Genomic DNA, 15,371 nt, shown 5'->3' on the forward strand with positions numbered 1-15,371 from the left:
TAGTAAAAAATCATCTCCAAGGCAGAGAGCTCCGCCTCCGTATTGTTGAGTTTGCTATTGCTCACAAATCACACCACTTGAAATCCCGCCTTCCTAACCACCGGGGCCCCCCTGGACCCCATGGTCCCACCCACCGATGGGCCACATTGAAATGGGTCTCGTGTTGTTGCCAAACATCTCTTTCGTCAGCAGCATCACACATCACATCACTTTGCTCTTTTGAAACCTTATAGTATCATTAAAAAGTCGACTTTGTGTGTTAAAACCATGGATCCGTTCTATGTGTTGTTGCCATTTCTAATCTACTCCCAACATCAAACAAGTAAGTTTACATTCATTCCATCTATTCTTTTTTTTTTGTGTACAAATTCTAACACATTTCAGATTTCTCTTCTGGTAAGATATAGATTGTTTCAAATAAATATAGGTCTGCGTTCGGGTTTAAATTGCCCACTCTTCTGACTGTACCGGATGCCAGATGATGGTGGTTTGTGGGGCGGCGGAAGGGAGGGAGGGAGGGGGGGGGGGTTTAAACGGCGTTTCCCAGAATGTAGGTCAAAACATTCCTACTCTTTCTGAAATATTCCCAGCCTCGCATGTTCCCTTCATTTATTATTATTGACATTTAAGCCTGCATGCTTTGCAGGCATCTTTCAACAGTTACATTTTTTAATGATCTTTGTAAGCTGCTATTAATTTATTGGCACTCAGCAGATCCTGCAGACGATCAGATTCAGGGACAGTCGGTCATTCTTCAAGTGGAAGTTGACCCACTTGATTTTTGTTGAACTCTTTAAATCCACCATGGGAATATTTAGAGGCACGATGACTGTATTTGTCCAACATGAAGATTGGTTGGTTTCTTCCCGCTCCATCCCCAATCCTAACCCCCCCCCCCCCCATGCCCCTTTTTTTTTTCCTAACTTTGAAAGTGTGCAAATGAATGGAATTCCTCCAATACAAAGACAGTTTCAGTTTTGGTCAGACCTGTTCCCACCCAGTTTTGAGAAATAGTCGGTTGTAAAACGTGTTCAAACTGACACACAGTCTCCAAGTGTTATTTTTCAAATCTGTATTTGTTTTTAATGTCCTTACCAGGAAAGTTCACAGCGTGCCAGATTTTTTTCTCCCAAGTGATCAATCAAACACAACAAAATTTGGCAGCACATTTCTTCTCCAAATATTGGTTTTATTCCCAGTCAATAACGCCAGCGATGAGTCAATGTTATCTTTCTTGACCTTTAAGCTCAATTGATAAAAATGCAACCACGGTGAACTCAATTACAAGACTTGATCATTTATTTGACTTTTACTCCCTATATTTGAAAATAATATTTTGCAACATGTCTTGTGATGTTCTAACATTTCACTATTCACAACTTCCTGTTAAAATGCTTAAGAACATAAACTTCCTGACTTTCCCGCAACAACAGAGACTTCCAGCACTGCCAAATCCACCAGATGTTAGTCTTGTGATTTATAGCTCTGAAAGTTATCCATAGCAATAAAGAGTCAAATTCTTTCAAGTCACGTTTTCCATTGAACGTGGCACGAATTCAAGCATGTTCAGAGATTTGACTATATCCATCCATTCATTATCCCAAGCATTTATCCTCACTGAGGTCACCATCTTTATAAAATGTTTGTTCAGTGGCTCCATTTTAGATGGAGGTTAGTGGGGCAACCTATTTCTTTCAGTAGATGACTGAGGAAGCACACATGATCTTAGAATCCGATATTCTTTTGTCATTTCGATCTGCTTATAATGAAAGTATTCTTGCACCGATACTTTTTTCTTTTGACTTGGTAATGTTGAAACAAGTATTGACATGTAAGATTCACCAGATTTTATTTCCCGACTCGGATTTATGCCAGTTCGGCAGTTCTACATTTTGTTACCCTTATTAACTCATTCCAGCATAAAATGGATATTTGACGTCTATAGCCGTCAATGGCGGTGAAAGTCAAAATCTCAAAACAAAGTCTTTTTTTTTGGGGGGGGGGGGGAATAGTGGACAAATTGTCATTTGGTTCCTATCCATTTCCAGCAAGTGCACTGATAAAATGCGACAAGTTCTCTTGTGGGAATGGGAGATGCATCACAGATAGATGGGTGTGTGACGGCACGGATGACTGCGGAGACGGCACGGATGAGCTTCCTGAAATTTGCAGTAAGTATGAAAAAACCCAGTCCCATCACTCCCTCCTCCCTCCTGTGTGATGATTTCTAGAATCTCAAACCGGGTATATGTCTTCCAGTGGCCAAAACATGTCGAGCAACAGACTTCAGTTGCGCCGGTCGCTTTCACCGGTGTGTACCAAACACTTGGCGCTGTGATGGGAACCCGGACTGTGAGAATGGAGCTGATGAAGAGCACTGTGGTGAGGAATCTGCACTCAGCATTATTTATATATATATATTTTAATATATATCATTGTCTCCTTCCTGTTAGAGCCCAAAAACTGCACAAGCACAGAATTCCGCTGCACAAATGGCCAGTGCGTGTCCACCTCCTTTGTGTGCGACGAGGAAGCCGACTGCGACGATGGCAGCGACGAGGCCTCCTGTCCGCCGGTTACGTGCAGCAGCTCTTCTTTTCAGTGCAACAACAGTGTTTGCATTCCACGTATGTGGGCCTGCGACGGCGATATAGACTGTGCGGACGGCTCGGACGAGTGGCAGCAGAACTGCGATACGGCGGGACATTCCCCTTTGCCGATTCACCGATGCTCTTCCCTGGAATTTCGCTGCGGGAGTGGGGAGTGCATTCACCGAAACTGGAGGTGCGACGGAGGAGCCGACTGCCTCGATCGATCCGATGAAGCCGACTGTGGTATGTGTTTGCTGTGCCTTCTTTTTCCGAAATGGGATATGAACAAAATGTCTGTTGGATTGCATCCCTCTAGTCCGTCCCACCTGCCGCCCTGATGAATTTCAATGTGATGATGGCGCTTGCATTCAAGGAAGCTACCAATGCAACCATCGCTATGACTGCAGGGACATGAGTGATGAAAAAGGCTGTGTCAATGGTATGAAGTTAACCCCCCCCCACTTTGATTAAGCTTTTGCTCCCCTTTTGCTGACATGATTTTCTTTACAGCAACCGAATGTGACGGCACGACCCGATTTAAGTGTCACAGCGGCGAGTGTATCAGCATGGATAAGGTCTGCAACAAGGAGCGTGATTGCAGGGATTGGTCAGATGAACCTCTGAGGGAATGTGGTGAGGATTGAGATTGTTGAAGATGTCAACCCATTATGTCCTCATTCTAAAAATGTATCTTCAGGCCTCAACGAATGTCTCTTTAACAACGGCGGCTGCTCTCATATCTGCAAGAACCTTAAAATCGGTTTTGAGTGTCTTTGTCCCACTGGATATCGACTGGCTAGTTCAAATCACTGTGAAGGTAAAAATTGGATTTCCTCCAATCACATCCGGACATCGATGGTCAAAACCTGGATTTCATGCGATCGTCATTTTTTCATCAGATATCGATGAGTGCGCCGATCCAGACACCTGCAGTCAGATCTGCGTTAACCAGATGGGCAGTTACAAATGCGAGTGTGAAGAAGGTTACCAAGTTGACCCCTCAACCAAAGCCTGCAAAGCCATTGGTAAACATCAGCTCTCCATGATCTCTCTCTGAATACAAATTTGAAGATGAATATAACAAAAGCATCCATTATGATCTTGTAGGAACAATCGCTTACCTTATCTTTACCAATCGCCATGAAGTCAGAAAGATGACCTTGGACAAAAGCGAATACACGCAAGTCATTCCTCGTCTCAAGAACGCCGTGGCTCTGGACATGAACATGGCCACCAAAGAAATCTTTTGGTCAGATATCTCCCAAAAGAAGATCTACAGGTAAGGAAGATTTTATTTCTTTGATTTCACTTGACCCGGTGGCATGATGGGGTTGATATGCTTCCATTCCAAACATTTTTCACTTTGATTCTAGAACACAAATGGATTCAGCAGATGACACTACTCACCACACTGTAATGATTTCTCATGACATCGATGCACCTGAAGGTATTGCCTTTGACTGGATCCATGGCAACCTCTATTGGACCGATAGCATTCGCAGCACCGTTTCTGTGGTAACCGCTGACGGTTATCGTCGGAAGACTCTCTTTTCCCGAGGCTTATCTAAACCCCGAGCGATTGTGGTTGACCCTTTCAGCAAGTAAGTACCATCTTGACCCTTCTTATTTCAATGTTGTGATTGCAATGATTTATGTGTGTAATGATCTGGCCAGTTTTGTTTACTGGACTGACTGGGGGAATCCTGCTAAAATTGAAAAGGGAGGTCTGAATGGAGGTGACCGCATCGCTCTGGTTACTGACAACATCGTGTGGCCCAATGGAATCACACTCGGTACAGCCAAGCTTCTCGTCTCCCTGTATTACCTCGTATCTATTTGAAGTATTACTGACTGACCTACTCCCATTTCCTAGACTTGTTGAACCAGCGGCTCTACTGGGTGGACTCAAAGTTGCACACCCTCTCCAGTATCGATACACAGGGTGGTGGGCGGCACACCATTATTATTGATGAACATAAGCTCAGCCACCCGTTGGGAATCACTGTGTTTGAGGTACTTAAATACACCCTTAAAAATTGATTCTCGGAAAATGCACATTTGTATTGTCTATAGTGTTGTCAAAACGAACTTTTCTTCTTTGCACTTTAGGAAAAGGTGTTCTGGACAGATGTCAGTAACAATGCCATCTTCAGTGCTAATAGATTGACTGGCAGAGACATCATTCCAGTGGCAGAGCATTTATCATCTCCAGAAGATATTATTCTGTATCATAATCTGAAACAGCCTGCTGGTATGTCAACATTTGCTTTGTTATGATTAGCATGTCATCAGTATTGGCTGCTAATTTGAAAGCCTTGCCTTCTGGACAACCAATCTTTTAAAGATATCGCTCTTATTATGTGACCATGGACTAATTTTGCAGGGAGAGACTGGTGTCAGGTGTTTAATAGTGGCTGTGAATTCATGTGCCTTGGAGCTCCACAAGTTGGAAGACATCCCCCTCAATATACCTGCGTCTGTCCCGATAACATGATGCTAGCAAGTGATATGAGGACTTGTGTACCAGGTATGTCCGATCTAACTCAATTTAAATGTGATTATTATATTCCACTCACTTTCTGACTCTTTTTGTTCATTATATTCTATCAATGGTGGCAGCTCCCATGGATCCTCAGATTCCAACCACCAACCAACCTGTGTTGCCTACAATCCCACCCAAGTCTCACACCACCATCGCTCCCATTACAAGCACAAGACTTGTAGTCAAACCAGTGACAAGCACCTCCAGGCCTTTGATCAGAACCAGCACACCCGAAATTTGGAAAACTTCACAGCAGCCAACGAAACCCAAAGCCGCCCAGACCACCACACAAACTTCGGTCACGTTTCAAGGTAAAGGTCTGATCATGTAAATGCTTAAATAGAACATTGCTGGTTACGATTATCTGATTCTGTCCATCTATTCTCCAGACCTTCACCATGACTCTTCTGCAGTGCTACCTACGACATCCTCCAGCACCCCAATTACTTTATACATTGTCCTACCTTTGGGTAAGTCACTTTGGTCTCAGAAACCAATCTTGTTATGCTAGTCAATTGTACCAAACTTCACTCTGGTTTGTGTAGTGATCATTTGTATGCTGGCTTTGGCCGGTGTGCTGCTGTGGAAGAACTACAAGCTCAAAAACACCAACACGATCCACTTTGACAACCCCGTCTACCAAAAAACCACCGAGGACCAAGTGCATATTTGGAGGAACGACAGCTCTGATGGGTATTCCTACCCAAGAGTAAGTCTATTAGTCTCATAGCTAGTCCAGTCAGTTTACTAATAGTTCAGTTAAGCTTTGTTGTCTATGATTTAAGTGCTCGCAATAATGTCTGATGATATATTTTGTCTTAACAGAAACAAGTTGTAAGCCTGAATGAAGAGGCGGACAACCCAACATTCAATGAAAACTAACTTGACCTCATGTGGCTTACGAGATGGAATTCCAAGAGGCATTATCATTCCACTCTATCCGCACATGCAACAAAACCTCGAAGAAATTCAGGTTCCATTCATTTTGGTCATTCTTGCAAGTTGGAGTTTTTCACAGAAAGAAAAGGGAATTTTTATTTTGACTGAAAGTAGAACCAAAGATTTGTATTTTTTGCATAGCCGTATTTAGCTTAGCTTATGTGCTTAGCCTAGAAGTTATTTTTTGGGGGGGGATTTTTTTCTAATGAATACTATGGCAGGCTTGGCACATTATGTTTTATTAAGATTTAAATTGAAGCGACCCTTTGAGCTCCTAAATTAACGCAAGTTTTGCACTATAAGATCAAAGTTACCACTTGAAATGAATCAAAATCTCTCAGTTACAATTTGTGGCTTCATAATGAACTGCACAAATATGAATGGACTTATCTTCTCTCGAGATATTTGGGCATTTTTTCTCTCTTCTTGAATTAGGAACAAGATCATTTTATTTGAAACAAGACTTTTATGATTGTTTCATGTTTAATGTACTTTGTTTCCGAAATGCGTGGGACTGCTAACTACCTTGCTTGAAAGGATTTCTGTGTAATTATTATTATAACAGCAATCACCTCAGTATTGATGGAAAATAATCACTCAGTGAGAGTTAGGACCTCAAGTAATGCTGCACACTGGTTTGTGCCTTGAATAATACATCAGCCACATGTAGCTCCAATCTTCTGTTCTTTTTATCAGAGACATTTGTTTAAATTTCAACTTGCGTCTGAAGAGGACCAATGCATTCCTCGAAATAGCTTTGATGCAACCATGTGTGACCAGTAGGGCTGTATATTTATAACCTCCCCTAAGGAGGAAAACATATCGCAGAATTCCAAACAGAAGAAAAACATCACAGTCTTTTTAAGCTCCTGGTCTTTGCATTGTGAGTGAATGGTGCTTTTTATTGTTTCTCAAAAGATCATGTTGGTGTTATTGTACAAGAGATAATTTGTATAAAATCAATGACTTGTTACACCTCAGAGATTTTTATGATGTTCACAGGGGGAAGATAATCTTAATTTTTTGTGTAGATGTACATACATGTATTTTTTTTTTTTTTTTTACTTTCAACCAAAAGGTTATGTGTGTGTAAATAGGGTGTTCATAAATGTAAATAATTCTTCTGTGTTTAGGAAATGATATCTGTGCTGGAACCTTTGTTGTCAGCATTTATTGTATATAAATAAATACCTCTATTTATTACAAATCCTGTCTGGACTTTTGTATTTGTTTTTGCTTTACTTTGCAAATGAAAAAAACTTTAACATATGGTCATCATTGAATAGAATCCATTTTTTAAAAGTCACAAATGAATGCACATTTGGAAGGCATATGTCCATTGGTGGTTTTCATCTTAATTGTTTTCAAATTCCTCATTTTATATGGTGAACCACATTACGCACATTGTTTAAGATATGTGTGGGACAGTTTTGATCTACAGCCCTTTTTATGTGCAATAGAATATTTCAGTTTAACAGCTGGGTAAATCAAACACGTGACTGAAAACGTGATGTTTTTCTGTGCTCTCTATTTGGAGAGGGACAAGAGTGCTTCTTTGAAAAGAATAGACCTTTTCCTAGAAGGTAAAGACGACACAGTGCAAATGAAAACCCAAGGGATTTTTTTGTGGCTTCTTGAAAACCCACAACACTCTGAGATCACATTTATTTGGAATACAAACAGTGTGAGAAGTTCATCGGGGCCGGAGCGAAAAATGTTTTTCTTTCTAATCCAGGTCCAGAAAGTAAGAAGTTTGTCTTTGGCCATATGTGCTTCTAATCATCTGAGCTGACAGGTAAACACAGGAGAGAGCTGCTTTACCTGCCAAGTAATGATCTGGATAGCTGTAGCCAGTGTCACTTTTGTTTATCAAAAGCTTATCCTTGACTTGAGAAGACCAGTGGGGTGACCAGAGAGTTCCGCCCCTGGGCCTACTTTCCTGTACTTGGTAAAAAAAAAAATCAATTTATCTGTAAAAGGTAATGGCTATGTTTTCAGCAGATGCATATGGGTTGACGACAGCACGCAGCTCTTCTGTTGTCATGGACAAAGTTCAAGGCTGAGCATGAATGGAAGCGTAGGAAGCCTGATAACGGGAAAGGGTGCCATGACACTTCACACCATATGTGCCTGTTACAGGCAACATGAACAATATCACTATAGGATGATGAGAACAAACGCTGTAGAAAATGGATGGATGTAAATTTTGCTCCTCAATTTGATCAGGTTGTTTTTGGAGTATACTGAACTTGTGTTTGCACTCTGCTTCATCACAGGCCGTTCACCTACTGTCATTGTGGACCGTCAATATTTAGTCCACATGAACATCTTATCCCGAAAATAGGTCAAAGCTGTCAATTAAATCTGAGTAACCAGATGTTTGTTTGACGCCAGTCTTCTGAGCAAACCTAACTCAAGGTTAGTTTGATCAATGAAGATCATGTTTCACATACCCCCCACGTCAATATCCTTTTTAGTATATGTTTTGTAATGTGATGACGCCCCTACCACTCATATACGTCATTTGGCCTTGTCGGCTGAGATAAACAGGAGAAACATAACATCTGCATTGATTTGAATCTTATGTAAATAATAGCTTGTTACAGCATTACCTTTATCTATATTTGCGTGTGATTTGATTTTATTCTTCTCTTTTCTTTTTTCTATTTGTTGTTCATCAAATTTGTGGTATTAAGTTTGTGTTGATTGCTACAAATGATCCTTATATTTGTTTTCCAATCATTTTACATAGGTTGAAAATATACTTTAATACATTTTATAACTCTCTGGTGGGTTTACACCTCTCCAAAATGTATGTGTACTACAGGAATAAAATGTGAAATATGATTTGTGTAATATGGAATTATTGATTTCCTACGTCATTAAGATATATTCAGTATGAGTACGCCCTCTACAGGACAACCCGGGTACGTGCACCGGAAACCACATGCTTTACACTCTGCACGCTTTTGTCGAGTGCTAGGATGCTAGTTTCACCAGCTTTTATAATATAAACGCGTTCTAAAGCCAAACCGTATCATGTCTGATGAAGAAGGTTTTAGAATCAACACAGAATTCGCAAAGAGATATGACGTATACAGACAGAAGGAAGAGCTGCAGAAGTGTAAGTTTGTGTTAGCTAACGCTGGCTCAAACATTAGTTGCGCGTGCCAACGTAGACAGCGATGGCTATTTATTTCTTGGCTATTTCTGTTTTTGACTTGAATTTTGTGTGTCGCCGTGCAGTGAAGGATCGATTTGGAGACCGAGAAGTGAACGATGATTCCGAATCGTCCGAATCCAGTTCGGACGAAAGTGAAGTGGTTAGCATCGCTTTCGCCTCTTCAAATTCTTAGCAAAAGTAAATCGGTGTAATTATTTGTGTTCAATCCTCCAGGAGTTGGATCCAGAGGTTGAAAGGGACTTTTACAGGACATTGTCACTCTTGAAGAAGAAAGACCCGAAGATCTATCAGAAAGATACCAAATTCTACTCAGGTTATTCGTCAATATCTCTTTTTAAATTTGATGTTCGTATTTTGACTAAATGATTTGTGTCCTTCTCTTAGACACACCAAACGATGATGTAAAACCATCAACTTCAAAGTCAAAAGTAAAGCCCATGTACCTGAAGGACTATGAGCGTAAAGTCATCTTGGAGAAGGAGGGGTATGTGACCCACTAAATGTGATTTATATCTGCAGTCCGGAAAGTTTTTATCCACCATTTTTCAAATGCAATGCATTTGATTTTTTTTTTTCTTCTTCAAGAAAATATGACGACGAGGATAGTGACAGTGATGACGAGGAGGCAGCCGAAAGACGAGCAGTGGGTATTGTCATGAACCAAGTTACCGCAGTTAAGCAATTTGGAAAAGTTTGTAATTGTTCTTTTTCTTTCTTAGAGGGCCTCTTCCCCCAGCTACATTCAGGAGCAGAAGCAGTTGAAAGAAAGGTACGAAAAAATAATTTTTAATGCTAAACAAATCAAGTACATTTATTTTAATCAACCAACCACATGTGATAATAGCTCAAATCAGAAGTACGAACCCTGACTGCAACCGTTTCTTTCAGTTTCCGCAAGTTAGTCCACGAGAGCGATGATGATGACGGCAGGAATAGTAGTGGAGAAGAAGTTTCCCAGCTGTTAACTAGGAGGATAAAAACACAGGAGGAAAAGGTCAGGTTTTATTACTTACGTTTAATAACATCACACATGCACATTTAACACACAATAAATAAAAGATCTCGACGTGTTCTTATACTTATAGGACAAAGAGGAAGCGGATTATTTGGATTGGCTGAAAGGGCAGACTGATTTTGATGGACCAGAGGAGGTGAAGGACATGGTAAGGTCAAAGATATATATATATATATATATATATATATATATATATATATATATATATATAAAATCATGTACTGTACACATGAAAATATTTGCAGAGGTTCACATTTGGTGGTGTTAGAAATTGTGATAAAAGTTGCATTTGTTCATTCCTCTTTTTTCGCCCAAGTCTGTGAGCTCACAAAACTAGTATGATAACGTTGTGACAGAAATATCTACGAGACTACTGGAATGATCCAGAACTGGATGAGAAGGAATGTTTCCTCCGAGACTACGTTCTTAACAAACGCTACAAAGATGACGATGATGATGATGATGATGGCGAGAGGTATTCTTTTTTTTTTTCCCTCCAGATTTGTCTTCCTATTACACACTGCATGTAGTGGTTTACTTGCCAGACTCGTGGTGGGTTGTTTATTATATACGTATTATTTTTTTGAAGGATCCCGACATACGAGGAGGTGGTCCAGGACGATGTCGAGGATTCTGAAGAGGAAGGCGAGACGTTCTTGGAGCAACAGCAGCTTTTTGAGAGAAGCTATAATTTCCGTTTTGAGGAGCCCGATGCTCATCAGATCAAGAGCTACCCTCGTAACATCGCCACCTCGGTTCGCGCCAAAGACGATCGCAGGAAACGCAAAAGGGAGGAAGTGAAAGAAAGGAAGAAAATGGTACGTAAAAAGGAGCACTAGAAAATTTCATCTATTGGGCCTCTCATTCTTTCTGTTTCTTTCACAACTCTCAGGAGAAACAGCAAAAACGGGAGCAGCTGAAGCAACTGAAGAACTTGAAGCGAAAAGAGATCACGGAGAAGCTGAAGACTCTTCAGGCGCTCACTGGCAATGACGAGCTGGCTTTTAGTCAGGCTGATCTGGATGGAGACTTTGATCCAAAACATCATGACCAGCTCATGCAGGTGGGCGCACAGTTATTTCAGAATCAATTTTGTACCCATAAATTTCAAACCGGGTATGCGCAAAGTAATACCGACCAATCACAAGCGACCTTTCGGTTTTACCTCAGCAACAAGGATTGCACATTAAGGCATGGGATGAAATTCATGCGTGTTTATGCACCTTCTCTGTATTTGTAGAAATTCTTTGGAGATAATTACTATAAAGAGCAGGAAGAAGAGAAGCCTCAATTTGAAGACGACGATAATCTTGAGGGTAAAGTTACAATTTTTTATTAGTTGCTGCTCCTGTCTAGTTTTTTAACCATGTTATTAGGTGTATGGGTGGCTTAATACGAAGTTGTTTGGTTGTCTCTGTGTCAAACAGAGCACTGGAACTGGGACACGTGGACAGGAGAAGAAAGAGAAGAAACGTATGAAGACGAGGCCGACTACGATGCCTCGGCACCGCACTGTGACGACCAGGATTTCATTGTAAGTTCATTCTTTGCAAGGTTCGGAATTGGTGTGACCATCGTCTCGCGAATTCAAACAGATGGATGCCGACTACGATCCCAGCCAGCACAGTGAGTCTAAAAAGAAGAAAAAGGAGAGGAAGAAAATGAAGAAGGAAGATATACCTCAAATGGGCAAGAAGAGAAAGAAGTCTCAATTTGCAGAAGCGGTCACGAAAAGCAAGCCTGTATTCGATCCTCGTAAGTGCACAAAATGGACCGTTTTAATATTTCATCCGTCTAAATGAATCATTTTTATAATTCAGAGGAGAAGAGCTTTGAGCAATACCTGGATGAATACTATAAACTGGACTACGAGGACGTCATCGACGACCTCCCGTGCAGGTTTCGTTACAGGCCGGTCCTGCCCAATGACTTTGGTCTGTCCACTAATGAGGTACGCATCAACACTTTTGCAATGTGTCAAGTCACTGTCATTAACTCTGGCCCACTGAAAATTTTTTCGAAGACACAGCATTGTTACAATGGTGCTGCAATGATGAGCCTTGTCCATGATCTGGTATTGCCTCCTTCAGGGGAGAGCTCTGACCAGGGAATGATCATGAACTTTAATCTTCTCTCTGAGCAGACCACATTGTGTCTTAACTATATCGATGTTTAGATATGACTTGAAGGATGGGCTCTCTTAATTTCACAGATCTTGAGCGCTGAGGATAAGGAACTCAATCGATGGTGCTCTCTGAGGAAGACCTGCATGTTCAGGTACTGAGCCAGACTGTACAGTGACAGGCAATTCACAACTATTTAGTGTATTTTCAAGCTATTTTTTTCCCTTTCTAGATCTGACCAGGAGGAGATGAATGATTTGAGGAACTACAAGTTGAAATCACAGAATTTTAAGAAGAGAAAAGAAATACTTGTTTCTTTGTATTCTGAGTGAGTAGTACACAGTGTGGTTCATGTACGTATGGCTGATGGGGGGAAAAAAAAATTCTTACATTTTGATCTCCTATGATTCACCAGAAACGATAATGAGGTGTCAACTGCAAAATCCACGATGGGAAAGAAACGACGCGACCGTGTGAAAAATGCTGAACGACGCAACAGAGAAGGCGAGGACGGCGGCACAGCCTCAATGATGGACACATCGGACGAGGAGGGACCAGAGGAGGAGTTTCTCAAGAAAAAAATCAAATTAGAGGACACATTGGAGGAGCAGTTTGGGTCTAATGTAGAGGAACCTGAGGAGGAGATCAAACTCGAGGAGAAAGTCCAGCCAGCGGCTGCCGATGACAAGGTTCACGTTAAAGACGTAGCCAAGACAAAATTGGCCAAGAAGAAGCAAAAGCAATCAGGTGGACGCGGCAAACGAACGGTCGGAGTGAAAATAGGAGATCAGGAGTTTAGTAAACAAAGACTGAAGGCATATGGTTTGAATCCCAAGAGACTGTTCTTCAGACAGCTTGGAAGGGAAAGACGGAAAGATCAACAGAAGAAAGAGAAGCAAAAAAACAAGACCGCGTAATAGTGTAAGAGTCACTAAATACTAGACTGCAGCACATTTTCATAGACCAGATGTCATTTAATTTTCCACCTTTATTCAATCTTCAATAAAAGTGCTATACATACTTTATTTGCTCTGAATTGTTTTAAATTAAAATTGAATAACATTAGAGCTTAGTCTCCAGTGGTCAAAACATGTCTGAGCCACACGACTTGTTCTTTGAGATGAAATTATCTTATTTTTTCACGCTTATATGACGCCAATAGATGCTCACTCCTGGGCAGCAGGGGGCGGTATGAAAACACCAAGGCCGTAAGACTTCGATCTTTGCGCAAAAAAGAAGACTGGGCTCAGTGGCGCCTATTTGAATCAAAGAACAACACGGAAGGTTTGTCGATTATTTCACTCAAGTCTTTCGTAAATTAATAATAAGACTCTTAGTAGTAAGATATTAAGACAGCATTTTTGTCGTTTTTAAGTATCGCCGTAACAGTTATCGACTGCGAGGCAAACGTTTAAACGTCTTTTTTTTTTTTTTTTACCAGCGATGACGACTGTTTTGAAGTTTACATGTTTGATTGAATAATAGTCACGAATGCGTTTTGACCGTATGATTTACATTGTATGGATTAAAAGTCGTCTTTAAATGCTACAAATGCCTGAAATTTTGAATTAAGTACGATCAAGAAATGGTGACTTACCGTGCTTTCTGCTCTTATTTTTCTTTCTTTCCAGTGTCATCAAAATGTTAGTGAATAACTTGCATGACATTCAGGAATCTCTGGATACACTGGTGGACTTGACCAGCAGTCAACCTGAGATACTAACTCAAATGAGGACTGAGCAGCAAGCCTTTTATGATCGACATATGGAGACAAAAGCGACAGTGATGCAGATTTTAAAAGGCATGCATTCATTCAAATTGTTATGTTTTCACTTTTGGGTCTAACTGCAGCTGCTTTGTGCTTTGCACCCCGACTGAAGTTGGCATACATGCATTTTGTCTTTGAAATTTATTCTTCAGACACTTTTGGGCCCACTCTTTTTTTTTTTTTACAAATACTTTTCCTTTTCAGATGTGACTCAGCAAGAGGAGATTGTGGTCCACCGGCTTACTGACATGAAGAAGATGCTACAGGAAAAGGAGTTGGAGAACTTGGATGAGCAGTTGAGGCAGTTCACTGCCAAGAATCAAATGTTGGACTCAGAATTGCAGTATCCTTTTTACTACATACAATATTAAAATTTAGAGACTACCCCTGACTCTAAAATGTACTTACTGTTTTCTGACTAGTGTTGCAGTGAAAGATGAATGTTTGTTAGCATCCTCAACCCCAAGCTCAGGTTCCTGCAGAGCGAGCTGGAACGACTGAGGAGCCCGGACAACGAACTCACAATGTTGCAGAACGAGGTGGACGAAGACACCACGGAGATCATCCCTTCGGCAAAGTACGTGTCCACTCTTCAGTCATTGCTAGTCGCGCATCAGATACCATGAGAATTTTCTAAAGCGCTTCTTTCTCTCCCAATGATTGTATTAAGATTTTGCCATCTTTGCCCAACAGATATGTCGCAAAGCTGAACTACCTAATAACCAGGATCGATTGGGAATACGATACAAAGCCGCACATCCTTAAAGGAGGTACTGTCTTGTGATTTCTATTTGGGAAGTGTGGGTCTGAGGGTGTTATTAGAACCAAGTTTCTCTGCTTGCAGTACATTATGGGCCAGATGTTGCAACTCCCATCAATATCGACACCACTGTGAAATCTCAAAGTGACATCGCTGACCACTTATGGAGTTTTGTGAGTGACGAATGGTAGAGGAATGCGTTTGGGCAACTTGTAAGCAAGCTTTGTTTTTCACATACAGCAGCGGCACAAATAGAAAAAATAAAATCTGGTGTCGTTCACTTGTTTAGCCACTAGATGTCGCTAAGTCTTTATAATATGCAGTTTATTGGTTATTTTCTATCATTTTAAGGTAGCAGTTATGCAACTGATAATTGTACTTGTATTTTCTTATTTACTTTTGTACAATTTTAACCTTCAATTAAACCTTTAGAAACAAGTTAGTGAGTA

The 15,371-nt window shown here is 40.8% G+C and overlaps 3 protein-coding genes and 1 non-coding gene across 5 annotated transcripts; all 4 read left to right on the forward strand.

Annotated features, from left to right (window-relative positions):
* The first annotated feature begins 159 nt into the window (after nt 1-159).
* On the forward strand, nt 160-7,279 carry ldlra (low density lipoprotein receptor a). Of its 2 annotated transcripts, XM_085933671.1 has the most exons (18): nt 160-322; nt 2,049-2,171; nt 2,260-2,382; nt 2,454-2,834; nt 2,908-3,030; nt 3,102-3,224; nt 3,289-3,408; nt 3,491-3,616; nt 3,699-3,870; nt 3,965-4,192; nt 4,266-4,384; nt 4,465-4,604; nt 4,701-4,842; nt 4,975-5,118; nt 5,211-5,444; nt 5,523-5,603; nt 5,679-5,842; nt 5,959-7,279. In XM_085933671.1, the coding sequence occupies exons 1-18, from the start codon at nt 268-270 to the stop codon at nt 6,013-6,015; spliced, it is 2,655 nt and encodes an 884-aa protein (XP_085789797.1). In that variant the 5' UTR covers nt 160-267; the 3' UTR covers nt 6,016-7,279. The 2 variants fall into 2 exon arrangements, with proteins under 2 accessions (XP_085789797.1, XP_085789796.1); XM_085933670.1 differs by having other exon boundaries at nt 175-2,171.
* A 1,701-nt stretch (nt 7,280-8,980) lies between these two features.
* On the forward strand, nt 8,981-13,419 carry kri1 (KRI1 homolog). Its single transcript, XM_085933918.1, has 18 exons — nt 8,981-9,196; nt 9,319-9,395; nt 9,470-9,569; nt 9,641-9,740; nt 9,842-9,899; nt 9,976-10,025; nt 10,145-10,250; nt 10,342-10,419; nt 10,628-10,746; nt 10,861-11,089; nt 11,164-11,334; nt 11,512-11,587; nt 11,699-11,805; nt 11,867-12,026; nt 12,092-12,222; nt 12,484-12,548; nt 12,627-12,722; nt 12,810-13,419. The coding sequence occupies exons 1-18, from the start codon at nt 9,112-9,114 to the stop codon at nt 13,309-13,311; spliced, it is 2,310 nt and encodes a 769-aa protein (XP_085790044.1). The 5' UTR covers nt 8,981-9,111; the 3' UTR covers nt 13,312-13,419.
* On the forward strand, nt 12,317-12,414 carry LOC147044626 (Z30 small nucleolar RNA). Its single transcript, XR_015068582.1, has one exon. It is a non-coding gene; the product is annotated as a Z30 small nucleolar RNA (small nucleolar RNA).
* A 119-nt stretch (nt 13,420-13,538) lies between the features above and the next one.
* On the forward strand, nt 13,539-15,360 carry spc24 (SPC24 component of NDC80 kinetochore complex). Its single transcript, XM_085933921.1, has 6 exons — nt 13,539-13,678; nt 14,026-14,195; nt 14,367-14,505; nt 14,635-14,739; nt 14,856-14,932; nt 15,007-15,360. Exons 2-6 carry the CDS (start codon nt 14,036-14,038, stop codon nt 15,111-15,113), a joined length of 588 nt encoding a protein of 195 aa, XP_085790047.1. The 5' UTR covers nt 13,539-13,678; nt 14,026-14,035; the 3' UTR covers nt 15,114-15,360.
* The last annotated feature ends 11 nt before the right edge of the window (nt 15,361-15,371 follow it).

This window comes from Syngnathus leptorhynchus, chromosome 16 (assembly GCF_054491065.1).
Source record: "Syngnathus leptorhynchus isolate UIUO chromosome 16, UIUO_Slep, whole genome shotgun sequence".
NCBI classification, from domain to species: domain Eukaryota; kingdom Metazoa; phylum Chordata; class Actinopteri; order Syngnathiformes; family Syngnathidae; genus Syngnathus; species Syngnathus leptorhynchus.

Bases quoted from the DNA above. Each gene is read 5' to 3' on its own strand.
- kri1 (XM_085933918.1), top strand. From the start codon at position 9,112: ATGTCTGATGAAGAAGGTTTTAGAATCAACACAGAATTCGCAAAGAGA. The intron at 11,806-11,866 runs GTAAGTTCATTC...GAATTCAAACAG, and splicing joins GTGACGACCAGGATTTCATT to ATGGATGCCGACTACGATCC. The intron at 12,027-12,091 runs GTAAGTGCACAA...TTTATAATTCAG, and splicing joins CAAGCCTGTATTCGATCCTC to AGGAGAAGAGCTTTGAGCAA.
- spc24 (XM_085933921.1), top strand. From the start codon at position 14,036: ATGTTAGTGAATAACTTGCATGACATTCAGGAATCTCTGGATACACTG. The intron at 14,196-14,366 runs GCATGCATTCAT...TTTCCTTTTCAG, and splicing joins AGTGATGCAGATTTTAAAAG to ATGTGACTCAGCAAGAGGAG. The intron at 14,740-14,855 runs GTACGTGTCCAC...TTTGCCCAACAG, and splicing joins GAGATCATCCCTTCGGCAAA to ATATGTCGCAAAGCTGAACT.
- ldlra (XM_085933670.1), top strand. From the start codon at position 1,952: ATGGCGGTGAAAGTCAAAATCTCAAAACAAAGTCTTTTTTTTTGGGGG. The intron at 4,605-4,700 runs GTACTTAAATAC...TTTGCACTTTAG, and splicing joins TGGGAATCACTGTGTTTGAG to GAAAAGGTGTTCTGGACAGA. The intron at 5,604-5,678 runs GTAAGTCACTTT...TGGTTTGTGTAG, and splicing joins ATACATTGTCCTACCTTTGG to TGATCATTTGTATGCTGGCT.